A 21,956-nucleotide genomic window follows, 5' to 3' on the forward strand; every position below is an offset into this window, starting at 1 on the left:
GACCAATTAGCACATGTCAGAAAGACATGTAATCACACACAGCACCAAACTTGGAAGTGACTGAAAATGTCACAAAAAGTCATAGAAGGGGTGGACTTCCATGCACTCGGTCGATGTGCCCAGGGGCCAGGAATGGAACCTCTGCATGAAAGGGTTGCCAACTGTATCAATAAACCTCATGGTCCCCCTTATGTTTACCAACCATTTATTTTATTCAGCAGATGTGCTGGTTGGTTGTTATGGTTTTATATGTATTTTTTGTGGTGTCCAGTGGAATCTTCTAATGTACTTCTACACAAATTCAATACAGTTTTCTTAGAAAGAAAGAAAGGCTGAGGTCCTGTGCAAGTGCTGAACCCCTGCCAGGCAGGCACCCTCTCCAGAGCCCCTTGTTACCTGAGCGGCAAGGTGCGTATTCCACAAACTTGGTGAAGTTGTTGATGGACAAGAAGCAGGTGCCCACAACCTCCTGCTCAGGCTCGTCATTGTAGGTTCGCCAACTGTACAGGGGGGCGCAGGCCTAGAGGAAGAAGATGAGCCTGGTAAGCAAATGGAAAGGCTCCACAGTCTTCATTCATGCAAAGCATTTCTACCCCCACACTTCTGATGGAAAAAAAAACTCCCAGGGCTGCTTACAAATCAATATAAATAACCCAGCACTCTGGCCTATGGCACAAAAAGGAAAAGGGGTGGGGAGGGAAGATGAAAACAAGCAACCTCATGCACGGATTCTTAATGTTACAAAGCTCTTACAACCACGAGCTTTCAGTTTTAATGTACAGAAGCTGGGAGCGAGATGGTCTTCTGACTTGTGGCCAAAGCTCTCACAGCTGGAGTCAGACTAGCCCTGTACAATTCAAGGGTCAAACACTGCAACTTCAGCAATGCCAACGACCTCTGTAGAGATGTGCCACCTTCTGCAGATGACTGCCCTGCAACATCCAGGCCTATCTTGCGGCCGCCACCCTTTCCAGCATCTCTATCCACATGTGGCCAGATCAGGACATTGCTCTACATTGTAGAGTCTACAGCAAAGAGTCCCAAACTGTGTCAGAGCCATGAAAAAGGTGAAAGAATTCCTTGGTGATTTAAGGCACACTATTTGATACATTCCCCCGTCACTCTCTGCACCAACACAAGCATTGGCATTGTCCCAAGGGAAAGAATCCAGGATGCATTAGAATTTCCTAAGGCAGCCTCTGCTGTAGTTAACCAGCATAACAGAATCCTAGAAGCCCCAACACTGGACAAAAAGCAGAGTCCCATCTCTAAGTAGGGAAAGAGGAGGGGTGCTCCAGGCCAGGAGGCATTGTTGACCCAGGTTCTCCTGAGTTGCAAGGAGGATGCCTTCCTGCTGTCCTGGGACCCAAGATATCCACCCACCATTTGGAGAAGGGCCATAGGTCACTGGTAGATCATTTACTTGGCATGTAGAAGATCCCAGGTTCTCTACACCAGCATCTCCAGGAGGGACAGGGAAATCCTGCAGAGCTGCTGCCAGCTGGTGTAGACAGTGCAGTGGGGGAAGCTGTCTATTTTCCTGTCACATATGCACTGTTTGCATTTTGTACTTTAATTGATTTTGTTCTGTAAACTAACCTTGTATTCAAATAGGATGAAGGGTGGCTTTAAAAAAAAAAGGTTTCAAGCAAAATAAAGTAAGGTTGGAGTGAAGTGTGCCTCTCATTTTAATTTAGAAAGAAAGCAACAAGGTATGTCCTAGATGTCAAAAGACTGGAGGAAGCCCTGCCCTGCAGCAGGCTAGTTGGAAAGGACTACAGGGAGCATCTTGGGGGAAACCAAAGAGAAAACCAGGGTGTCCTAGTGAGGCCACAGGGTTGCTTGAGCAACGGCCAACACCCACCTGCCCGCTCCCCCCCCCCACACTTTGCATTTCCTGTAGTTCTTACTAGCTGCATCCTTCCTGCCCTGCCCCCATATGACAGATTTTGGAAAGTTGAGGAGTTCAAAGCACAGTTTGAAGTTCAGCAAGGTAACTAATAAACTGCAGGGAAGCAACCCCCCCCAAAAAAACCTCTGGCAACCCTAAAGCAACACCTGGAAATGAGCATCTGACACTCTTAGTCCTGGGGAGATTGGGGTGTGCATTTCAAAAAGGACATTTTTAAAGAAGAAAGAAAATAAAACTTGGTTGGGAGGGGATTAATAAGGAGATCAAGTTCCCCCTGCTCACCCATCTCTTTTTAGAGGAGCCAGACAGCCTCTTTAGACAGAGGAAGATCAGCATTATTGTATGAAATCTTTCTTCAAGTCTACATCAGTTTGTCACAAACTTTATCAACGCAACAGGACACAGCATTGCCAACAGTAGCCAAAACAGGGGTTTCCGACCCTGGGAATACCTGGCCTCTATGTGTTTGTGTGGGTGGGTAGACCTAGATATGCAAGGAATCTAGAAGGGAAGAAACGGCGTTGCAGCATTGGAGATACCTGGGTTTCTTACAGTGCAATCCTGTGAATGTTTACTCAACAGTGTAACAGCATCTTGTTCTCACAGTGGCCAACCAGTGGCCTGCTCTGAGAAATCTGCATCCATGACCTGAGCACATGAGCCTTCTCGCCTCCTGTGGTTTCCAGCCCAGTGGCTCAGCCCAGTCGCCCACTGTGACCAGTGTGATAGGAATTTTGAGGTCTTAGATATATGGTAATGTTCATAAGTTGCCAACCAAGCACATACATAGATCAGCACAGAAAGACCGAACTGGAACCATTTTGATTCCTAATCTGAGTAAATGTTTTCTCTGCAAGGTCAAAGTGGAAAAGCCTCCCCATTGTCTTTTCCTTCACAAATCCTGTCTTAAGGATGTTTTAAGGATGTTAAGGTATGTCTGTGTTTGAATAGGGTGTGAGCCTGTGACCTGGCCCAGGAACTAAGTATTTATCATTACAAAAGACTGGCCAGGCCACCCAGGGAATCCAATCAAGTAACTGCCAGACAGGAGATAAACAACGACAGGAGAAAAACATTCAAATTTCTGTTTAGACCCCCTTTTCTGTAGGTGTGTAGGTGTGATGTATTTGAGGGGTGGTCTTAGGTTACACCCCTTCTGTGATGTATGCATGATGTTTCTGGGGGTGGTCTTGATCTACAGGGTGGCAATTTCAAAGGTCTTTTGAGTGCCATTTTTCGGGGTTCCTCCTCTCTCCTGTGGGCGAGGGGAGCACCCTGTTGCAACAGATCAATAAAGATCAAGCTTACTAGCTGCTTTGCTTCTCAATATTCTCTGGTTGGCCTCTGTTATTCTCTCCTACCAATAGTGAACCTATGTAAGGACTCTATATGGGCTCTTGGATACCCTGTAAGGGAAAAGGGCAATTTTTGTTTACAACACCAGCAGGGCTTCCTTCTGGGTAAGGGTGCATAGAATGGCAGCCTTAAAAGAACCCAGCAAAAAATTGGGAAAGTGGCAGTTTTCGCTCTCCAGTTCAGAGGGAGTCTGGTTTCACCAGTGCCAATACAGAGGCACCGTTAGCCCTGCTTATCAAATATTCAAGAAACATGCGACTTTGGGCCACGGAAGGCACATAGATCACATCTGTGTAGCACACAAGCCAGGAGTGCCTAGAACTTAGCTATGGCAGCTCCAGAAGCCACTAAGGCAGGAGCTCTCACAGCTCCCATTCTGCAGAGGGGTCCTGTGATGGGAAGGAAGAAGCCGCTAAAGACAAAACTTGACCCGCTGTGGGATGTTGTTACTGAGCCCCACCCCCACCCTGGCAACACGCTATTTGCTCATTCATCCTGATGTGTTTCCACAACATTTATGCAAAGGCTAAATTATATCCGGTCTTTATTGAGCCTTCATGCTGGTTTGTTTGCAGCGAGGTTATAGGGCAATGAGCATTCATCTCGATCTTCTTGTGGGGTCTTTTAAACATCTTCCCATTATTTATTCATTTATCACACATTTTTCAACACACTTTTCTGTCATGACCCAAACTGCAAAACGTTCCCAAAACCAAATTTGTTGTGCCAGGGTGACAGAGCACTTCAATCCATTTCCAATGTGCAGACCTAGAGTTCTGGTATGTGCTTAAATCTTTCCTGCAAAATTGTGACCCTCTGGAGATGCTCTGGGTTCCCCCGGTCAACCAATTGTTATGCGCTTTCCCAAATTCATGCCACGACTCCGCTCTTACCAGGATGGAGCTGCCATGTGACCGCACTGTGGCTCCAAACCACTGCAGCGATTTGAACTCCATTTGCTCCACCATCCCATTAAAGTCCTCCATGCGGGATCCTGCTGGACAGAGAACACAAAGGGGTCTGGATCAGTGCTCCCCCAAGGCTTTCAGATACCCGGGACACAGCTTCCTTCCAGCATTCTGGATTAAAATTTTACTCTCACTGTTGAAAGAAGGTGGATAGGCAGAGACAGATGATGTAAATCATATACACTATCATTTCAGTCAGCCCCTAGAACAAGGATTGTAGCTTGGTGGCAAGAGCATCTGCCCTGCATGCAGAAAGTCCTAGGTGCAAAAGACTCCTGTCTGAAACCCTGAAGTGCTGCTGCCAATCAGTGTAAGCAACACTGAGCTTGATGGATTAACGATCTGACTCAGTACAAGGTAGTTTTCCATGTTGCTATGCTGCTTTCCTGTGTTTTCTATGGGATAACCCAAGGACCATTGGCCCCAGGTATCCTGACCTCCCCTTTGCACATCAGGATTCTGGCACATCAGGATTCTGGGACTGGACCATTCTTGGGGGCAAGGGGGATGTTTCTGGGAATCCCCGGCATCCATCAGGTGCAAAGCAGTATGAGGAGGCTGAGTTGTGCCTTTTATTCCCTTCCAGGGGTTGATGCCACTACTCACATACAGTCGTACCTCCGCTTATGTAAACTTTGGGATACATACGCGGCAAACCCGGAAGTATATTTCTGGGGTTTTGCCACATGCGCATGTGCAGAAGCAGTCCCTTTGGTTGCAGAAACCTCAGGAGCCAACTGGTGCTCCAGAACGGATCCCATCCGCAACCGGAGGTACCACTGTATTGGCAGAGAAAGAGAGGGAGAACAAGAAGCCTAGAGTGATGGACTCATTTAAAAACAGCTTCCCCTTCCCCACCGAGGCACAACTCAGCTCCTCTCAGAGGACAGCATATGGTTTGAGAATTCCTGGCCTCTTGGTGGAGAGTAAATAGGAAGGCACCTTATACCAAGTCAGCATTGGTTCTTCGACCAGTGAGGAAGGCAAGCAGGCCCAGGAAGCGCCGCATTCCACGGTGGTTCTGCACTGCATTTTCAATCACTCCCCACAAGTCTGCACTTGAACATAATGGTTCAGAACATGAGCTATGAGCAGTTCAACTCTAAGCTGATCTGTGAATTTGCTGGTTGGCTGTTGGTGAACTGCTGTCTCTCAGTCTTGGAAGCCTGTCCCTTTTCTATAATTTTGGGAATAACAATGCTGGCCTTACAGGGATGTTGTAAAGATTTCAAGGTAATGCAAAGCACTTTGAACACTAAGCACTCTTGTTACCCTGATATTGTCCTCAGACTGGTAGTGGCCATCCAGGAATTCAGACAAGGAAGGAATCTTTCCCAGACCTACCTGGAGATGCTGGGATATGAACCTGGGACCTTCTGCCCTGCAGCTCCGGGTCTCTTCAGCCTCAGCTCCTCCTATATCTTCCCCATCTGCTTGACTTGTTGCCTTCTCTGGCTCCATCCCACCACCACCAATACTTCCAAAATCTCCACTTTTCACTGTTTTGCTAAGATGTGATCATTGTCCCGTTTGGTTAATTCCCAAACTGCATGGCAGGACACACTACTTTTTATTTAAATCGTGAAAATCAGTGTTAATGGTTCTGTGTTTTATAGGTCATGATATCAACTAAATAAAAACTTAATATAAAAAATTGAAATACATAAATAAAGCATAAGAATAACCAACATATTGGAATATGTATGTTGTTTGCATATTGTATTGTATTTTTATATTTACTGGGCAGTACTGGGAGGATACAACAAATACTGTCTTTCACACGGCAACTGCCAGAAACTAACTAAATGAAGGTGATTTGTGGGCCAAATGTATTCACCCTCAGATGTGGCAGCCCATACACCCCACACTAGTCATGGCTCCGGCCTCCGAGGGGGCCTAGGAAATTCTAGAAATTCTGCCCCATCTCAGCCTCAGGTGCGACAGGATCCTGCCATCACTCCTGCTGCAGAGAATTGCCCACCCACAGAAAGGTTGTCCCCTGCAACCCTGAATGTTTCTCCACTTTTTTCCTATCAGGTCCAGATCAGCAGCTTATGCAGAAGATGTGCTAAATCCATGTGGAGTGCTAAGAGGGAAGAGGGCTTCCCGTTTTCATTTAGGGGGTGGGATGGAGCTTGTGGGAAACAGCCTGATCTGAGGCTGTGAGCTTGTTATTCCCCCAGCAGTTGTTGCCTTTGGTTTTGATCCAGATCAGAAGAGGCACCCCCAGCCCACTGGCTCTGGTTCCTACAAGGCCCTTCATATCAATCCAATGGGATGTAGTGATAATACCCTCAGATCTTGCAGGAACGAGCACCACTTAATCCCTTTCTTGCAAAAGAAACTGTCAGGCAGTGACCCCAGAAGACCAGGTATAAAGCAAATGCCAAGTCTCACAAGCTACTTCTGGTCCATTAAGGGCATTTCCAATTCTCTCCCTCTCTCTCAATTTACTCTAAACTAAAGGAACTGCCAAAAATACAATTTGGTTCCACGTGGGCATTCCCAGCCCGCCCCTCCACCCTTCTTTAATTCACATCACTGCCTGAAAAATCAACAATCCCTGCAGTTTGCAATTTCAAAAATCCCACACCGCCACTGTGAACAATACTCCAGAAATTCCTCCCCTGTTTATTCAGAAAGAGAAAATATTTCATAACATAGCACTGCTGCCCATTTCCCCCTTCAAGATTCCCCATTGTTCTCATCTGGTGGGGAAGAGGAGACTGGAAGAGGAGGAGGAGGGCAGGACCAGGGAGGAGGGAGGAGGTTCTTGTTAATCAAAAACCACTTAGGCCCCACAACCCTCCCTAACGGTGCGATCTCTACTCCAGTGGTTCTTCAAACTCCACTCCAGGAAACTCTGAGGTGCCTTGGATGCCTCTCAAGGTTTCCGCAGTGAGAAGATGATTGGCAATGGCAGGCGCGCTTCCTTGCCATGCTTGATCTTCTTACAACTCACAGCCCAAAGGAAGCAGGGCCCGCGATGAGAGAGAAGAGGCTGACCAGTGCTCCTAAGACAGAGCCCCAGACCATTCCCCACAAGCCTTTGCAATGTGCAAGGAGTCCTCAGCTGGGAAACAGATGTGGAAAGGATTCCCTCAAGAAAGTAAGTTTTCAAAAATCTGTTGTACTCCATAGACACATGAAGAAGCCACAACATAGGGACATGGGAAGCTACCATAGACTGTGTCAGACCGTTGGGTCTACCTAGCTCAGTACAGTGGTACCTCTGGATGCAAACGGGATCCGTTCCGGAGCCCTGTTCACATCCAGAAGCGAATGTAACCTGCGTCTGCGCATGCTTCCGTGCATGCACGTGACGTCATTTTGAGCCTCTGCGCATGCGTGAGAGGCGAAACCCAGAAGTAACATGTTCCGTTACTTCCGGGTCGCCACGGAGCACAACCCGGAAACGCTCAACCTGAAGCTCCTTCAACCCGAGGTATGACTGTAGTGCCTACACTGACAGGCAGTGATTCTCCAGGGCTACTCCTGCCTGGAGATATTAGGGACTGAACCGGGGACCTTGGCTCTGCCCCTCAGCTGTCACCCTCCCGCTCACAGTAAGCCAAGGTGGTGAAGCATTTCGTGTTGCTGGTGTGCAATGGATCAGGTCTGAGGAAGCCCGGACTCAAATCCCTACCTGCCCATGGCTGACCATGAGCTAACTATGGCCTCTCGCAGGACTGTTGCAAAGATCTGGGGTGGGGGGACGGCACTGTGCTTCTGCTTCACAGAGGAAAGAGGCAGGGAATAAAAAGGTACTAAGCAAAACATGAAACAAGGAGTCCCTAGAACAGGAATCTTTCCAGCGCTACTTTGACAGCTGCTGTGATCCTTTTGTTTCATTTGTGAATGCAGTTGAAAACAAAACAGGCTCGGCAGCACAGCCCTCCCTCATCCCAAATGGGCATGAGATCAAACCCAGGAACACATATCTCAAAATGCCATGACATACTGTATATATATAAGAATTTGGCCTGTGTTTTTGTCACCGAACCTGCAACCCTTACTCTTTCTTATAAGACATTCAGTCCATTTTGCTTATTCAGTTAACAAAGTTCACCAGAACCACAGAATCGTAGAGTTGGGAAAGGACCACCAGGGTCATCTTGTCCAACCCCCTGCAATGAGGGAATCTCTTTGCTCAACGTGGGGCTCAAACCCATGACCCTGAGATTAAAAGTCTCATTAAGAGCTATCCTGCATACTCAGGTACTTGAACATAGGCTTCATTTACCTCACTGAGATTTACTTCTGAGAAGACTGTGTAGGAAAACAAAAGGCCTTACCAATCAGTTGCCCTAGACAAGGGCTGGTGGACCTGTGGCTTCCAGAAGTTGCTGGACTGCAGTTCCCAGCATCCTTGACGGCTGGCCGTGCTGACAGGGGCTGATGGGAGTTGGAGTCCAACAACATCTGGAGGGGGCACATGTTCCCCAGCTCAGCTGTAGATTTTCCAGCTCATTTTTTTTACATTGCCATATTTGTAGTTTCTGGGGAGGGAGGAAGTATTCAATTCAAAAGCTCCAGAAATTAGTATCCTTGTAATGACTCATTTTTTTTGCTTTCAGCAATTCTGCCTAAAAAAAAGAAACCTCTGTGGAAATAAAATGTTCACTTTTGGAAGGATTAAAGAAGAAAAGTATTGTTCTCTCTTGCTCTCAGCACACCAGCACCCACGATTTTACCAGCCACCTGGAGAGTAGTTCCCCAGATTCAGGCCTAGGCGGAAGTAGGGGCTCCCTGAGCAATGGCCTGTTTGGCTCTCTGGCTGGAATCTGATCTCTTGTTCTCAGCTGAGCCAAGGAAACTCTCTCTGGCCCACGGCCACTGGGGACCAGCCAAGTCAACACAGAGCCATGCGGCCAGACAGGAAAGCCCCAGGCCAGACCAGGCCAACTGAAGTCCAGGCCTTTCTGAGCCACAAAGTTACAGGGGTGGGGGCAGTTTAGACCATGGGTAGGAAAACTAAGGCCCAGGGGCCGGATCTGGCCCAATCGCCGCCTAAATCCGGCTGGCGGACGGTCCAGGAATCAGCATGTTTTTACATGAGTAGAATGAGTCCTTTTATTTAAAATGCATCTCTGGGTTATTTGTGGGGCATAGGAATTTGTTCATTCCCCCCCCCCCCCAAAAAAAAATATAGTCCGGCTCCCCACAAGGTCTGAGGGTCAGTGGACTGGCCCCCTGCTGAAAAAGTTTGCTGACCCCTGGTTTGGACCCTTTCCTTCTCCCACAACACAGAATGCCTTTGAACCTAAAGGGAGACTGTCAACAGTTGCACTTTACTCTGCCTGTGGGCGGCTTTTGATCTCTTTATTCAAGATTAGTTCTGTGTTTTTGTTGTATTTTCACTCCAACCTTCCTGCAGAAGTTCACAGTACACCATTCTCCCCCCTGCCCACAATAACCCTGTGAGGTGGGATGGGTCGAGAGACAGTGACCAGCCTATCATCAGCCCAGCTTACCCAGCTGTGCGGAAGGGATGTCGTTCGAAGGTAGCGCACATGCTCTCAATGCAAAAGGTCTTAGGCTCCATCCCTAGTGCCTCCAAGTTGAGCTGGGAAACAGCCCTACCCAGAAACCTAGAGAATCGGTGTAGATCAGAGTTTCCCAAACCTAGGTCTCCTGTTGTTGGACTACAAGTCCCATCATCTCTAGCTATCAGGAGCAGTGGTCAGGGATCATGGGAATTGTAGTCCAAAAAAACAACTGGAGAAACCCTGATATAGAGAATACTGAAGCTAGATGGAGCGCTGGTCTGACTTGGTGTAAGGCAACTTCATTTGCTCATCCACATTTGCCTTCATGGCTGCAGGGGAACTTAGAACTTGGGTCTCATCAGAACTTGGGTCCAACACTTTAATCCAGGGGTTGACCCCCGTGGATGCCCATGCTGCCACAGAGGCATTCACCCTTTCTCCCTGCTGCTCCTGTTGTAGTCAGTCAAAGAGGCTGCAGTGTGTGCTTAGCTACAAGGTGTGTGTGGTGCTCACCACAGTTGCTTTAATTTGCAAATGTCTGGCTCTCCTAACCACAACATCACCCCAGCTCTCTAGGGACTGCATGACTCTTCTACCCTGTGACTTGAATAAAATATTCGGGGGGGGGGGCAGGCAGGTGAGGCCTGTCCTGATCACATGTCACGGTGCACACACACCATTTGAATGGCAATGCCCATCAACCTCAAATATTTAATGGGGGGGGGGCAAAGGGACCTTAGTCCCTAGGATTTGGCTCCTATGCCTTTAATCCGGGACTGCACTCTCACACTCATAAGCTCTATGTGTCAGGAGTACACAGGTCCCTGACAACACACTCGCAAATAAATTCATTAAGAATCCCTGCACAGGGCCGCCTTTACCCGGGGGTGCAAGGGGTGCAGGCACCGGGGTGGTTGCCAGGCACCCACCGCTGAAGCAGCCTAAGTCTTAACTATCTAACTGTTATGAAATAATAAATAATTTTGATTGAGCTAGAAAAACAAATACATATATACGTAGGTATTAGTGAAATGTATACCTACTTATTTCACTAAAGGACTTTATGCACTCATTTACCAAAGATCACAATGGCAGCGCTTGTGGGGTGCTGGGCGGATCTTTGCACCCCGGCAGCACATATGCTAAAGACTCCCCTGCCCCTGCAGTTTGGAGTATGGAGCTGGGCTTTGGTGTTTTTGACAAGGGGAATTTGGGCAGGCACCTCTGATCACAGTCTAACAAACCTCTTAAGACCGTGACCATAAACAGAAGCCAGCTGCATTCCCCTGTTCACCATCCAAACCAATGAAGCGTTCTGGGGAACTCAAAAGCTTGCATGCAATTCTGGTTGGCCTAATAGAGGCTTTGTCCTACTACGGATTTTGTAATTGCTCTTATAGACTGACACAGTTGCCTTTACTTTCTGAATTAAGTAGGGAAGAAAGAAGAAGTGGGAATTCAGGGAATCTGGAGTAGCCGTTCTGCCCAGACACTGAGATCCAGCGCCGATGGCCTTCTGGCGGTTCCCTCACTGCGAGAAGCAAAGCTACAGGGAACCAGGCAGAAGGCCTTTTTGGTGGTGGCACTCTCAATGTGGAATGCCCTCCCATCAGATGTCAAAGAGATAAACAACTACCTGGCATTTAGAAGACATCTGAAGGCAGCCCTGTTCAGGGAAGTTTTTAACGTGTGACGTTTTAATGTATTTTTAATCTTTGTTGGACGTGGGTGGCGCTGTGGGTAAAAGCCTCAGCACCTAGGGCTTGCCGATCGAAAGGTCGGCGGTTCGAATCCCTGCGGCGGGGTGCGCTCCCGTTGTTCGGTCCCAGCGCCTGCCAACCTAAGCAGTTCGAAAGCACCCCTGGGTGCAAGTAGATAAATAGGGACCGCTTACTAGCGGGAAGGTAAACGGCGTTTCCGTGTGCGGCTCTGGCTCGCCAGAGCAGCGATGTCATGCTGGCCACGTGACCCGGAAGTGTCTCCGGACAGCGCTGGCCCCCGGCCTCTTGAGTGAGATGAGTGCACAACCCTAGAGTCTGTCAAGACTGGCCCGTACGGGCAGGGGTACCTTTACCTTTTAAATCTTTGTTGGAAGCTGGCCAGAGTGGCTGGAGAAGCCCAGCCAGATGGGCGGGGTACAAATAATAAATTATTATTCTTATTATTATGACTGATAATCAGAGTAAAAATTGGAGGTGGGTGAGGATGGGCAAGTAGCCAGCCAGCCCTTACCATTGGCACCTCCCAACCCCACACATCCCGCTTACCTTTGCTGCTGTCAAATTCAATGGGTATACAGCTGCTCTTGCCAAGGGGCCAGGGACAGTAGTAGACAGCACCCCCCTCCGTAACGTCCACCTGGCTTGTGTTGGCCTTGGGTGCTCCCACGAGGACACTGGCACTGCGGAAAGGAAGGGACCAGGAAGCAAAAGGATGAGTCTAAGCCAGATGCGCCTGGAGCCTGGCAAAGCTCCTCCTACCCTTAAACTCCTGTTCCTGAAGGGGCTACCGACAGATTGCCTCAGGCTCATTGGGGCCCACTTTCCCCTCCCATAAATTGGAGCCCCACAACTTGCTTTTTGCCCCTGCAAAATCCCTTCCAGCTGTCACTGTTTCCTTATAAGTTTTCCCTTTTTCTCATGAACACTCAGGTGAAGCATCATGCATACATCACAGATACATCATAAATATGTCACAAACAGTGAGGGGTTTTCTGGTAGAAACCGGTTCATCGGGTTTGCCCCCAACCTCCCTTACCCACCACCACACACCCATCAAGTGATACAGTAGGAATATTTACAAGTTCCTGGTTTTCTGGTCAGGTTATCACACTCCTAATCCATTCCTGGGTGGTTTGCCATTGTCCAGGGGATGACTGCCTGTCTGACACCCATCTGCCAGGATGCCAGTGATGATCTCTTGTGCAAGAGGCTGCTGAGTATGTGGTCTCAGGCTTGAGGGATTATGGCTGCTCACATCCCAGACTCCCCCCTTGGTAGCCATTCGTTTCCTGAACAGAACAAAGTTGGAATGGCGCAAATCCATACTGGAGCGACTTTATATGACTTTCTAAAGTTTTACCAGTGAGCCAGTACATAGACACGTTTATCAGTGAATTGTTGGATTTGCTAATGTGCAGCAGAGACCCTTTGAATAGAGATAGGAAAAAACTGTGATGAAGTGTTTTGCGAGGACATTTGCAGGAGTGGTTGTGTTGAGTTTGGTAGATGGGGTGTGTGTGTATGATGTCTGCTGGAGGGGCAACCCCCCCCGCAACCTTTACATAAATTCCTGTAACACTCTCCTGGGAGGACAGTGTCATTTTGGCTACACTCACACCTGGCACTCACACCTCAACATGAGCACTGGGAATAGATGGAATGATAAGTTTTTGGAGTCCAGAACAATGTGGGCTTGCAGTAAAGAAATACTGTGATCTGCTGGCAGTTCTGATAGGAGAAATCCACTCCTTAGTAGCTTTTCCCCTTGTGTTCTGTAATGATGCATCTCAGTGGTCTTCCTGAGAGCCCCCAGCCCACTAGCAGGTCTGTTAGTTTTACCTGCAGGTTCAAATTATTGCTTCCGGCTTGTTTAGCCTGGAACGATATCCATGCCAGGTTCCTCTCTCCCATTCTGTTCCCCAACTCCTGGCAGCCTCCCTAGTCTCCCTTTCCCCTACCCCACCCCCCACCCACTCTTCAGAGCTCCCTGGTGCAGGACAAAGGGCCCTTGTGTAGGCAGCCAGGTGTACAATTCAGCAGCTGCAAGCAGGCAGTGAAGCAACCCCTCCTGAGGCCCAGAAAGAGGCCTGGGAAAGAGCTTAAGATACCCAGCAGTGGCAGCAAGAGCCCCACAATATCGGAACAGAGGGGGCGGGTGGCACAGAGCAAGGAGAACATCCGCAGCGCTGCAAACCTGCCAGACTCATCCGACTGCTAGGAGGGAAGCGGTGGGAACCCAAAACCACCTCCCCCCTTTCAAATCTCTGCAGGGAGCCGACTGCTGATTCGTAGCCCAGACCAAAGTAACTGGGATAAAGAGAAGCCTGCCAGGATTCCCAGCCCAACTTCAAAGTCTGTTGGAGAAACTCACACCAGTGAGAACCAGCAGAATGATTTTAAAAAAACACACCCACTTCTGCCTCGAGAACCAAAGGTGGAATGAAAGGGAAGGAGAGACGGCGGGGGCACATCTACCCCCAAACCACCCCCACAAAATCAGCTGAGCATTCTCCCTGGCAGGCGTCCATGCAGGGAGAAGCCAAACTGCCGCCACAGGACAAACCAAATGTCCATGGAGAAACCTAACAAGAGAATCTGCCCAGCTCAAGTTCCACCATGGCTGTGAAAGAGGGGAAACCCAAAGAAACTTGGGTGGGAAGGCATCTCTAATTCTAATAGAGATTTCTAATAGGGGTCAGCAACCTTTTCCAGCCATGGGCCGGCCCACCGGCCCTCAGACCACGTGGTGGACTGGACTATATTTTGGAGGAAAAAAATGAATGAATTCCTATGCCCCACAAATAACCCAGAGATGCATTTTAAATAAAAGGACATATTCTACTCATGTAAAAACACCAGGCAGGACCCACAAATAACCCAGAGAGGCATTTTAAATAAAAGGACACATTCTACTCATGTAAAAACACACTGATTCCTGGACTGTCTGCGGGCCGGATTGAGAAGGCAATTGGGCAGCATCCGGCACACGAGCCTTAGGTTGCCTACCCCTGATTTCTAACATGGAGTGTGGGTTTGCCCTGTTGTTGGGGCTTGGCCAATAAGCTCGTGAGACCTGGAGATGATAAACTGAATGGGAACGTCTGCAGAGTTTTGATGAAAACACGAATGCACTGTGTGGGGCTTCTCTTTACTAAAGGAAAACCAACCCCACTGGGAGCGAAGACCTCTACTGAAAGGCACCAAAAACTAGGGCTATTCTCACATTGCATTCAACGAGTGTACAATCTATGTGCACAATAGTTGAGTTGTATGGCTGTAGTTATTCACATGTAACATTCAACAAGTGTGCTATTTACACAAATAGCTGAGCTGTACAAATCAGGAAGTGTGCGCCCTTCCACACAAACACTTGTGCAGAGACAGCTTGTACCTGCATTCAGTGTAACATTTGAACAAGCCACCTGTGTTCTGCATCCAGGGATATGTTTTCAGTGAGGGCAATTTTTGCAGGAAAAATATAAAGAACGTCAAAATTCAATCTCCCAACACATCAGCAAAAGAAAGCTAATGGTAAGTCAAACTAAGGAAGGTATTTTTTTTCATGGAATGCATAAGAAAGAGACTGGAGCTCATTACATCAGGAGGGTGTAGTCATGGGCCCTAATTCCTGTGGATTTTGGAGGAGGGAAATTACAAAAAAAATATGGAAAAAGATCATGACTGAGGAGCTTCACAGTCTTCAACTGTCAACTTAGTTTCTCTGGGTAATAAAACTGCTTCAGTCCCAACAACTCCAGAACTTTTTCTCTCAAGTCTATCTTGGTTCATTTGCATATTTGTTCAACCACGCCCCACAAAATCCAATAATTTCACCCCAAATTCTATCAGGGATTTGCCTGTAGGGTCTGTGAGTACAGACCCCAGGAGTATTAGCTATTTCAGATTAATTCATCTGGGAGTAATGACCCATAATCCTGTTGATAAGTATTGCAGATCACTAGTTTACATAGTCGCCAGGATTCTTTTGGAGCAGGATGGCCTTTAAAGGGGGCTGCATTTACAACACAAACATGCCTTTTGAAATATCTGCCCCTGACATGAAGTTGCAGTCCCATAAGCAGCAGGGAACCAGAGGATAATGGCTAGGGACACACTTGATTCTTCCCTTCCTCAACTAGTCTCTCTGATGATATTTTCACAGGTAGGTAGGAAGGCCTTTATCTAATCTCTGTTTGCAGAACCTGCTCCTTTTTATCCTCTCAGCAACAAAATAAGCAATGGGATATGTTAGTCCAGAGGTCGTCAATCTAAGGCCCACAGGCCGGATACAGCCCACCAGGCTCGTTAATCCGGCCCGCAAACCTTGCGGACCCTGCTGCCCCCTTGGTCAGTCCCCGCACCTATCAGGCACAGCGCAGAGGCCTCACCGCGCGGATACCGACTTCCATGACGCGGCATGGCTTCTGATTGGCTGCAGGAAGCTACTGCAGCCAATCAATCAGAAGCTGTGGATGCCTCTGGGTGCTGCCCCTTCCTTCCCGCTAAGGTGGTCAAGCGTGGAGGCTGCCTCGGCCGTCCAGGCCAGTGGTGTGGACGCCAAAGCTGCCAAAAACAAGGCAGCGTCGGTGGCTGCAGCATGAGTGGCATAGGCGGGGGGGGGGCCTTTCGGGAGGCGGTGGGTTCAGCCCCCCACAAGGTCTGAGGGACAGTGGACCGCCCCCCTCCTGAAAAAGTTTGCTGACCCCTGTGTTAGTCCATCCTTTCTCTGGGAGTGGGGAATCGATCATACAAAACAGGGTCCAGAGGTGTCACAGGCATTGGGAGTAAGCTACTCCTCAGCTGGCAGAGGGCAAACATCCAGGACAGCTCCGAGGACGGGTTTAGCTACCTCCTGCCTTCATTATTTGAAGCTGGGAATCACAAGGGAGGAGAGGACTGTTGCACTGAACAGTCCCAACTTGTAGGCTTCTCATAGGCATCTAGTTGGCCATCGCGGGAGCAAGACACTGGACCAGATGGGCACTGGGCTTGATCCAGCTGGGCTTTTCTTGAGTTCTTAGCTTCTTAGCAGGTGGAAAGAGAGATTTCAAAAGGCACAGCATTGTTTATTCCCATCAGTTGCAAGTCATTGTGTTGTCAAGTGGTAAGATAACAAAGTAGCTGCATGTGTGAACCAGTTTGGTCTGCTACACACAAACACAAAACATGCCCTCCCAACAAATGACACAACAATACCCTTTGGGGGCTGTCACCCTGTCACATCCTCAGGAAGCCAGAGAGTGGGGGGGGGGCATAAGACATAGCCCTGTTTGTTTCCCTCAGCACTCTACTGCTCACAAGCCACCTGCTCTCCGATCTCACAGGCCCTGCAGCTGCCTGTAAATATTTTGCAGTGCTGGGAATATCAGGCTGCATTGAGTGATCAGGTACTTCTTTCTTTAGGGATTGGGAATCTGTGGCCCTCCAGACAGGCTGGGCAGGTAATGGATGGACTACATCTGGAATAGCCAACATGTTGTGCTCAAACTTCCTTAAGCCCCAGCCAGGGTTGGGGGAACTGTTGTCCAACAACATCTGAATGGCCAGAATATGGGCTACCCCTGCTCTCTGTGTTACCTGATCTATGTGGCAATCTGCAGGGGGGGGGGGCGAAAGGTTCCATCCTGCAGTTTTCAGCAACTGGTATTCAGAAGCAGGACATTTCATATTGCGTGTTAGCAGGGCACAAGGAGCCACCCACGGAAAAGCAGTTTGCTTACAAAGAGATCCGGCAACGCACTGGCAACACTGCTGCAACATCCACATAAGTTCCCAGACTGCCTTCTTGACACAATTCAAGGTGCTGTTTGTAGATTTATAAAGCCACTGAAAGGCTCAGGTCTCACATTCCTGAGAGACTACTCTCTCCCTTATATGTTGCAGAGCAATGCCGCCTTTCTGACCACATAATCCAGTCTAAGGGGTGTGTATGTGTGTGCATGTACAGACACACACACTTGAAGAATAGCTCAAACAAGATTGGTGTTGGCTGAATCAACACACACACACACTTGCAACAATGACCTTTAGCACATGCATTTTGTACCACACCTGGGCCCAAAACAGCTTGCATGAGCATCACACTCACTGGCAGCCCCCTTGCTATGGAATTTCCTTCCACTGCAGACATGCCAGGTCCCAGGCAGAACATTTGAGACTTTCAGCTGAAACTGTCTCTTTTCCCCAGTGAGCTCTACTTACAAAGCCTTTCTACCAAGTGTGGAGAACCTTTGGCCTTCCAGGTGTTGCTGAAGTACAACTCCCAGCAGTCCCAGAAAGCATGACCAATAGCCAGGGCAGATGGGAGTTGTAGTCCAGCAACATCTAGAGAGGCACGCAGCTACAGTCAACAGGAAGCAAGCAAAGTGCCTTGTGGCTCAGACATAACCTAGAGGAGCAAGACCCAGAGCTGGGGTGGCTAACCATTTCTGGCCTGATGGGGTAACCTTCTGCCCTCCAGGAAGCAATACAGCCCCCCCCCCCGCCGGCATCCTAGCTTCACCACTGTCCTGGTAGATTTAACTTTTTTCAGGCCCAAATCAAGTCCCTCATTCTCTTTGCCTTCAAACTTCCAGCTCAGTCAAAATATCTTGATTCAAGAGGAAGAGGAAACTGTGATGTTGCAGGTGTTAACAACAACAACAACAACAACAACAACAACAACAACAACAACACAGCCTCAAGAGGAAACACATGGGGCATGAAACCTCTGAACATCTATCAAGGATCTTCTGCACATTGCAGAGGCTTCTGGGATATGAAACCTGTGGCTCTCCACATATTGTCGGACTCCCAACTTTCATCAGCCCCAGCCAACATGCAAAGCCATCTTGCAGCAACCTTCAAAGACTTAACAGATTGACTGTGGCATGAGCTTTTGTGGACCATGTGTCATTAAATGCATAAGGTATTACTCTCAACTGGCAGGGACATATATGTGTGAGAATGGAAGAGAGCAAAACTGATAAATGGTGAAGCCAAAAGGCCATGAAATGCAAGACACATTGTCTGAAATGTCCAGCAGCAACACACAAAAGCAGAATTGGCAATAGCAGAAACCTTCCTAGCTGACTACTGCTGTGGTGGATTACCACTGTGCTCAACATGTAAGCATCTGAGCTTGGCATAGAAATCTCTCTCACTCTCTCCACCACACAAATGTAGCACCTTGTGCCCAGCATGGTCTAAGAATTCTAAGAAACCAAAGAAGTCAGGCCAGTTTTTAAATCAGTGGCATCTTCTAAAGGTTCAGTCCCTTATCTTCATTCAAAATGGTGTCCAGCTGTATCCAGATGCAGTTGACAACCTGTTTCTTGCTCTTGGGAACTGCAATGCAAAAGTTGGTTACAGTAGCTCAAGTGGTATCCAAACGCACTGCAAACAAACAAGTTTCTGAAATATAGAGTGGTGTGTGTGTGAGAGAGAGATTGCACCCCTTGCATTGCAACATTTTCCCATCCCACCCACCCCCATTTCCCCTCTATCCCTGTGCAACACACAGATTGCTGTCAACAGAGGAAAAACAATGAATCTGTTCCTCACCCTGCTGACTCAGTGCTGTGGGTGAGTTTTGTTGCAACATGCTTTCAAGGCTACTGCACAGGTGAGGCATGATGGCTGAAGGGCTCAAACCTAGATAAGGACTGCATATCTGGAGATCTCGTCTCAGAGCTACAGGTGCAGTGAGCCACAGGTGGGCCGGCTGCAGCCTGGCTGCAGAGACAATGGGGTGCAGGGGCAATGACCCATGGGCCAGCTGCTGGAGAAAGAACCACACTGGCCTTGGTCATTAAAGGCACAGAGTCCTTTGCTCCTGCCTCTTAATAAACCAGAAGGCAAAAAGACAACCTTCTAGCAACGTACGCAACACACGCTGCCAGGTTTGTGCAGGTAGATAGGATTCTAGTGGCTTCCTATATGCAGGATTCACTATTAAAGGAGGGTCAAGAAGCATAAGTAGGCAGCCAGCTGAAGAGGGAAATAAATCTGACAGCGGCTCTGCCTTCCTTTCCTGCTGCATGTTCCTGCTGGGGACCATTTGGTCAAATGCCAGGAGTCCAAACAAATCTGACAGTCTGGGGCTGCACCAGCCCTCAGGCCATGGCCATTCCCTAGACCTCTGAAGGCAGCCTCTATTTTCAGGTGGGTGAATCAATAGCCAACAATAAGCAGGGCTGGTTAATCTGCAACCTGCTGGAGAGGCAGCTGGTCCCGCTCTGAGGCCTTTGATGATGATAATGGAGGCAGCAACCCAAGCTGGTATTCCACATCCGTCTCCCTGGGAAAAGGAATGTGGATTATGCTAGGCTGGAGCTGTAAAAAGGAAGATGCAGGGACACCGCTCAGTGGGAAGAGTGCAAAGGTTTGATTCATCGGCAAATTTTATCCCCAGCATCTCCTGGTAGGGTTGGGAAAGGCTGTTGTAGACAGTACTGTGCTAGATATAGCTTAGAGCTATGACAGTCTTCATCACATCTTCAATTTTCCAAAGGAGCGCAGGCCCTGGTTGAGAGCCATGACCCATGGAATCCTATGCACAGCTTGGCAGGAATCAGGGTGGCCAATGGTCTGATTTTGTAGAAGACTGGCATCGTCTGTTCCTAAAGGAGAATTCCTCAGTGAGCTGGCCTGTGTATATGCACAAATCTGAGGAGATGAAGCTAATAAGGGTCAGCTTGTACTGGCACATATATTATTACCCTGTGGCCACAAAGTTGGGTCTTTCACAGATGTGCATCTCTCCACAGCTCTGCTGCCCACCACCTCCTTTTCCTCCTGATCTTGGTCTGCCCTGCTTGCCACTGTTCAACAGAGCCTGTGCAGGCAGTTACAGAGGAATGGAGGAAACCAGCATCCGTCACCCAAGGAAGAACTTGTTCACTGTAACGGAAAGGGCTGCCCAGCTTCCAACACCCATCAGCCCCAGCAAGCAAGCCAGTGGTCGTGGGTGATGGGAGCTGTAGTCTGGAGGGCCCCAACTTCCTCACCCTTGCCCTGCTCTGTTCTGCTTTGGTCAACCACATCTGGAATGCTGTGTCCAGTTGTGGGTGCCGCAATTTAAGAAGGATATTGACAAGCTGAACTGTGTGCAGGAGGGCAGCCAAGATGATCAAGGGTGAAGAATGGTGAGGGAGCTGGAAAAGGGGAGATTGAGAGGAGAGATGATTGCCATCTTCAAATATCTCAATGGCTGTTCCATGGAAGATGGAGCAAGCTTGTTTTCTCCTTCCCTGGAGGGTAGGACTTGCACCAGTGGCTTCAAGTTGAAAGAAAGGAGCTTCCGACTAATCATTGGAAAGAACTGTCTGACAGTAAGAACTTTTTCAAGAATGGAAAAGTCTTCCTCGGAAGGTGGTGGACTCCCCGTCATTGGGAGGTTTTTAAGCCGAGATTGGATGGCCATATGCCATGGTTGCTTTAGCTGAGATTCCTGCATTGCAGGGGGTTGGCCCTTGGGATCCCCTCCAACTTGACAATCCTATGAATCAGAATGTAAGCTCCTTAAGGGGAAGAGATCTGCCTTTTTGCTTGAGTTTGTCAAGCGCTGGGTAAGTAAGTAAATAAATAAATAAATAAATAAATAAATAAATAAATAGATATGGGGTGCTGCTGTCCGCATGGACCCCAGAGACGATGGCATCCAAGCATGGACCTAAACCCCTTGCAGCCAATCCAGACACTGAGCAAGTCAAGCTGGGTTTGCCATGGAGAACCCTTGTAAGAGACAACAGAAGGGGTCTGATTCCAGAACAACTGAAATCTCACTGGCATGATTAGCATTGTGAGCCCAGCCATTGCCAAGTCATCCAAAGAAGTCAGTTGGGGCTGGTGAGCCTAGATGAAGCAAACAGCCACAGACATTTGGCACCGGAAAAAATACAGAAGCTGTCACAGGGCCGAGCCAGAGGGCTTGCATTTCAACCAAGAAGATGAGAATGGGTGGCAGAGGTCAGGGGCTGAAGTGGGAGAGGTCAGCCAATGGAGAGGGGTCAGGAAGAGGTCCTTTCCTGACCTCCCATGCAGGCTGACCTTCGGCCACAGCTGAGGAGTCTCTTGAGAGGCAGAAGAGATACTGCCTCTGCACAAGTCCTGCCAGAGTGTGAGCACGTGGCAGGCAGGCAAGAAGCATCAAGGATACATCGGGCCATAGTTCTGCAGTACAGTATCTGCTTAGCATGCCGAAGGTCCCAGGATGGATCCCCAGCAACGCCGGTCAGCACTGGGAATGCCCCATACCTGAAAGTGTGGAGAGCCACTGCCAGTCAGAGTAAACAGTATTGAGCGAGATGGGACAGTACAAGGAAGCTTCCTACATTTCTGTGATAGAATTGGAGCAGCAGCCTAGACCATTTTCATTCCATTACGGCAGCCTTTCCTGGAAATGGACACTGATTAATGTCCCTGCTTTGATGGCAACATCTAAAACTATAAACCTTCTCCTTATTTCCTTTCCAGCAATGTGTTGAAGAAGCAGAGTCAGTGAGAACTGTTTCATCCGAGCTGCTGTACC

The 21,956-nt window shown here is 48.6% G+C and overlaps 1 protein-coding gene across 2 annotated transcripts in view; it reads right to left on the reverse strand.

The window, feature by feature from the left end:
• ITGA5 (integrin subunit alpha 5) overlaps positions 1-21,956 on the reverse strand; it is a 69,668-nt gene that overhangs the window by 35,237 nt on the left and 12,475 nt on the right. The window contains exons 2-4 of one of the 2 annotated variants that reach the window (XM_083428225.1): positions 11,993-12,126; positions 4,162-4,262; positions 397-520 (exon numbers count right to left, since the gene is read on the reverse strand). In XM_083428225.1, the coding sequence (XP_083284351.1) occupies positions 397-520; positions 4,162-4,262; positions 11,993-12,126 (359 nt within the window). Of the gene's footprint in view, positions 1-396; positions 521-4,161; positions 4,266-11,992; positions 12,127-21,956 lie in introns of both variants that reach the window. The other variant, XM_083428224.1, reaches the window with a different exon arrangement.

Source organism: Podarcis tiliguerta (genome assembly GCF_965153285.1).
Source record: "Podarcis tiliguerta genome assembly, chromosome: 2".
Classification (NCBI taxonomy): Eukaryota; Metazoa; Chordata; class Lepidosauria; order Squamata; family Lacertidae; genus Podarcis; species Podarcis tiliguerta.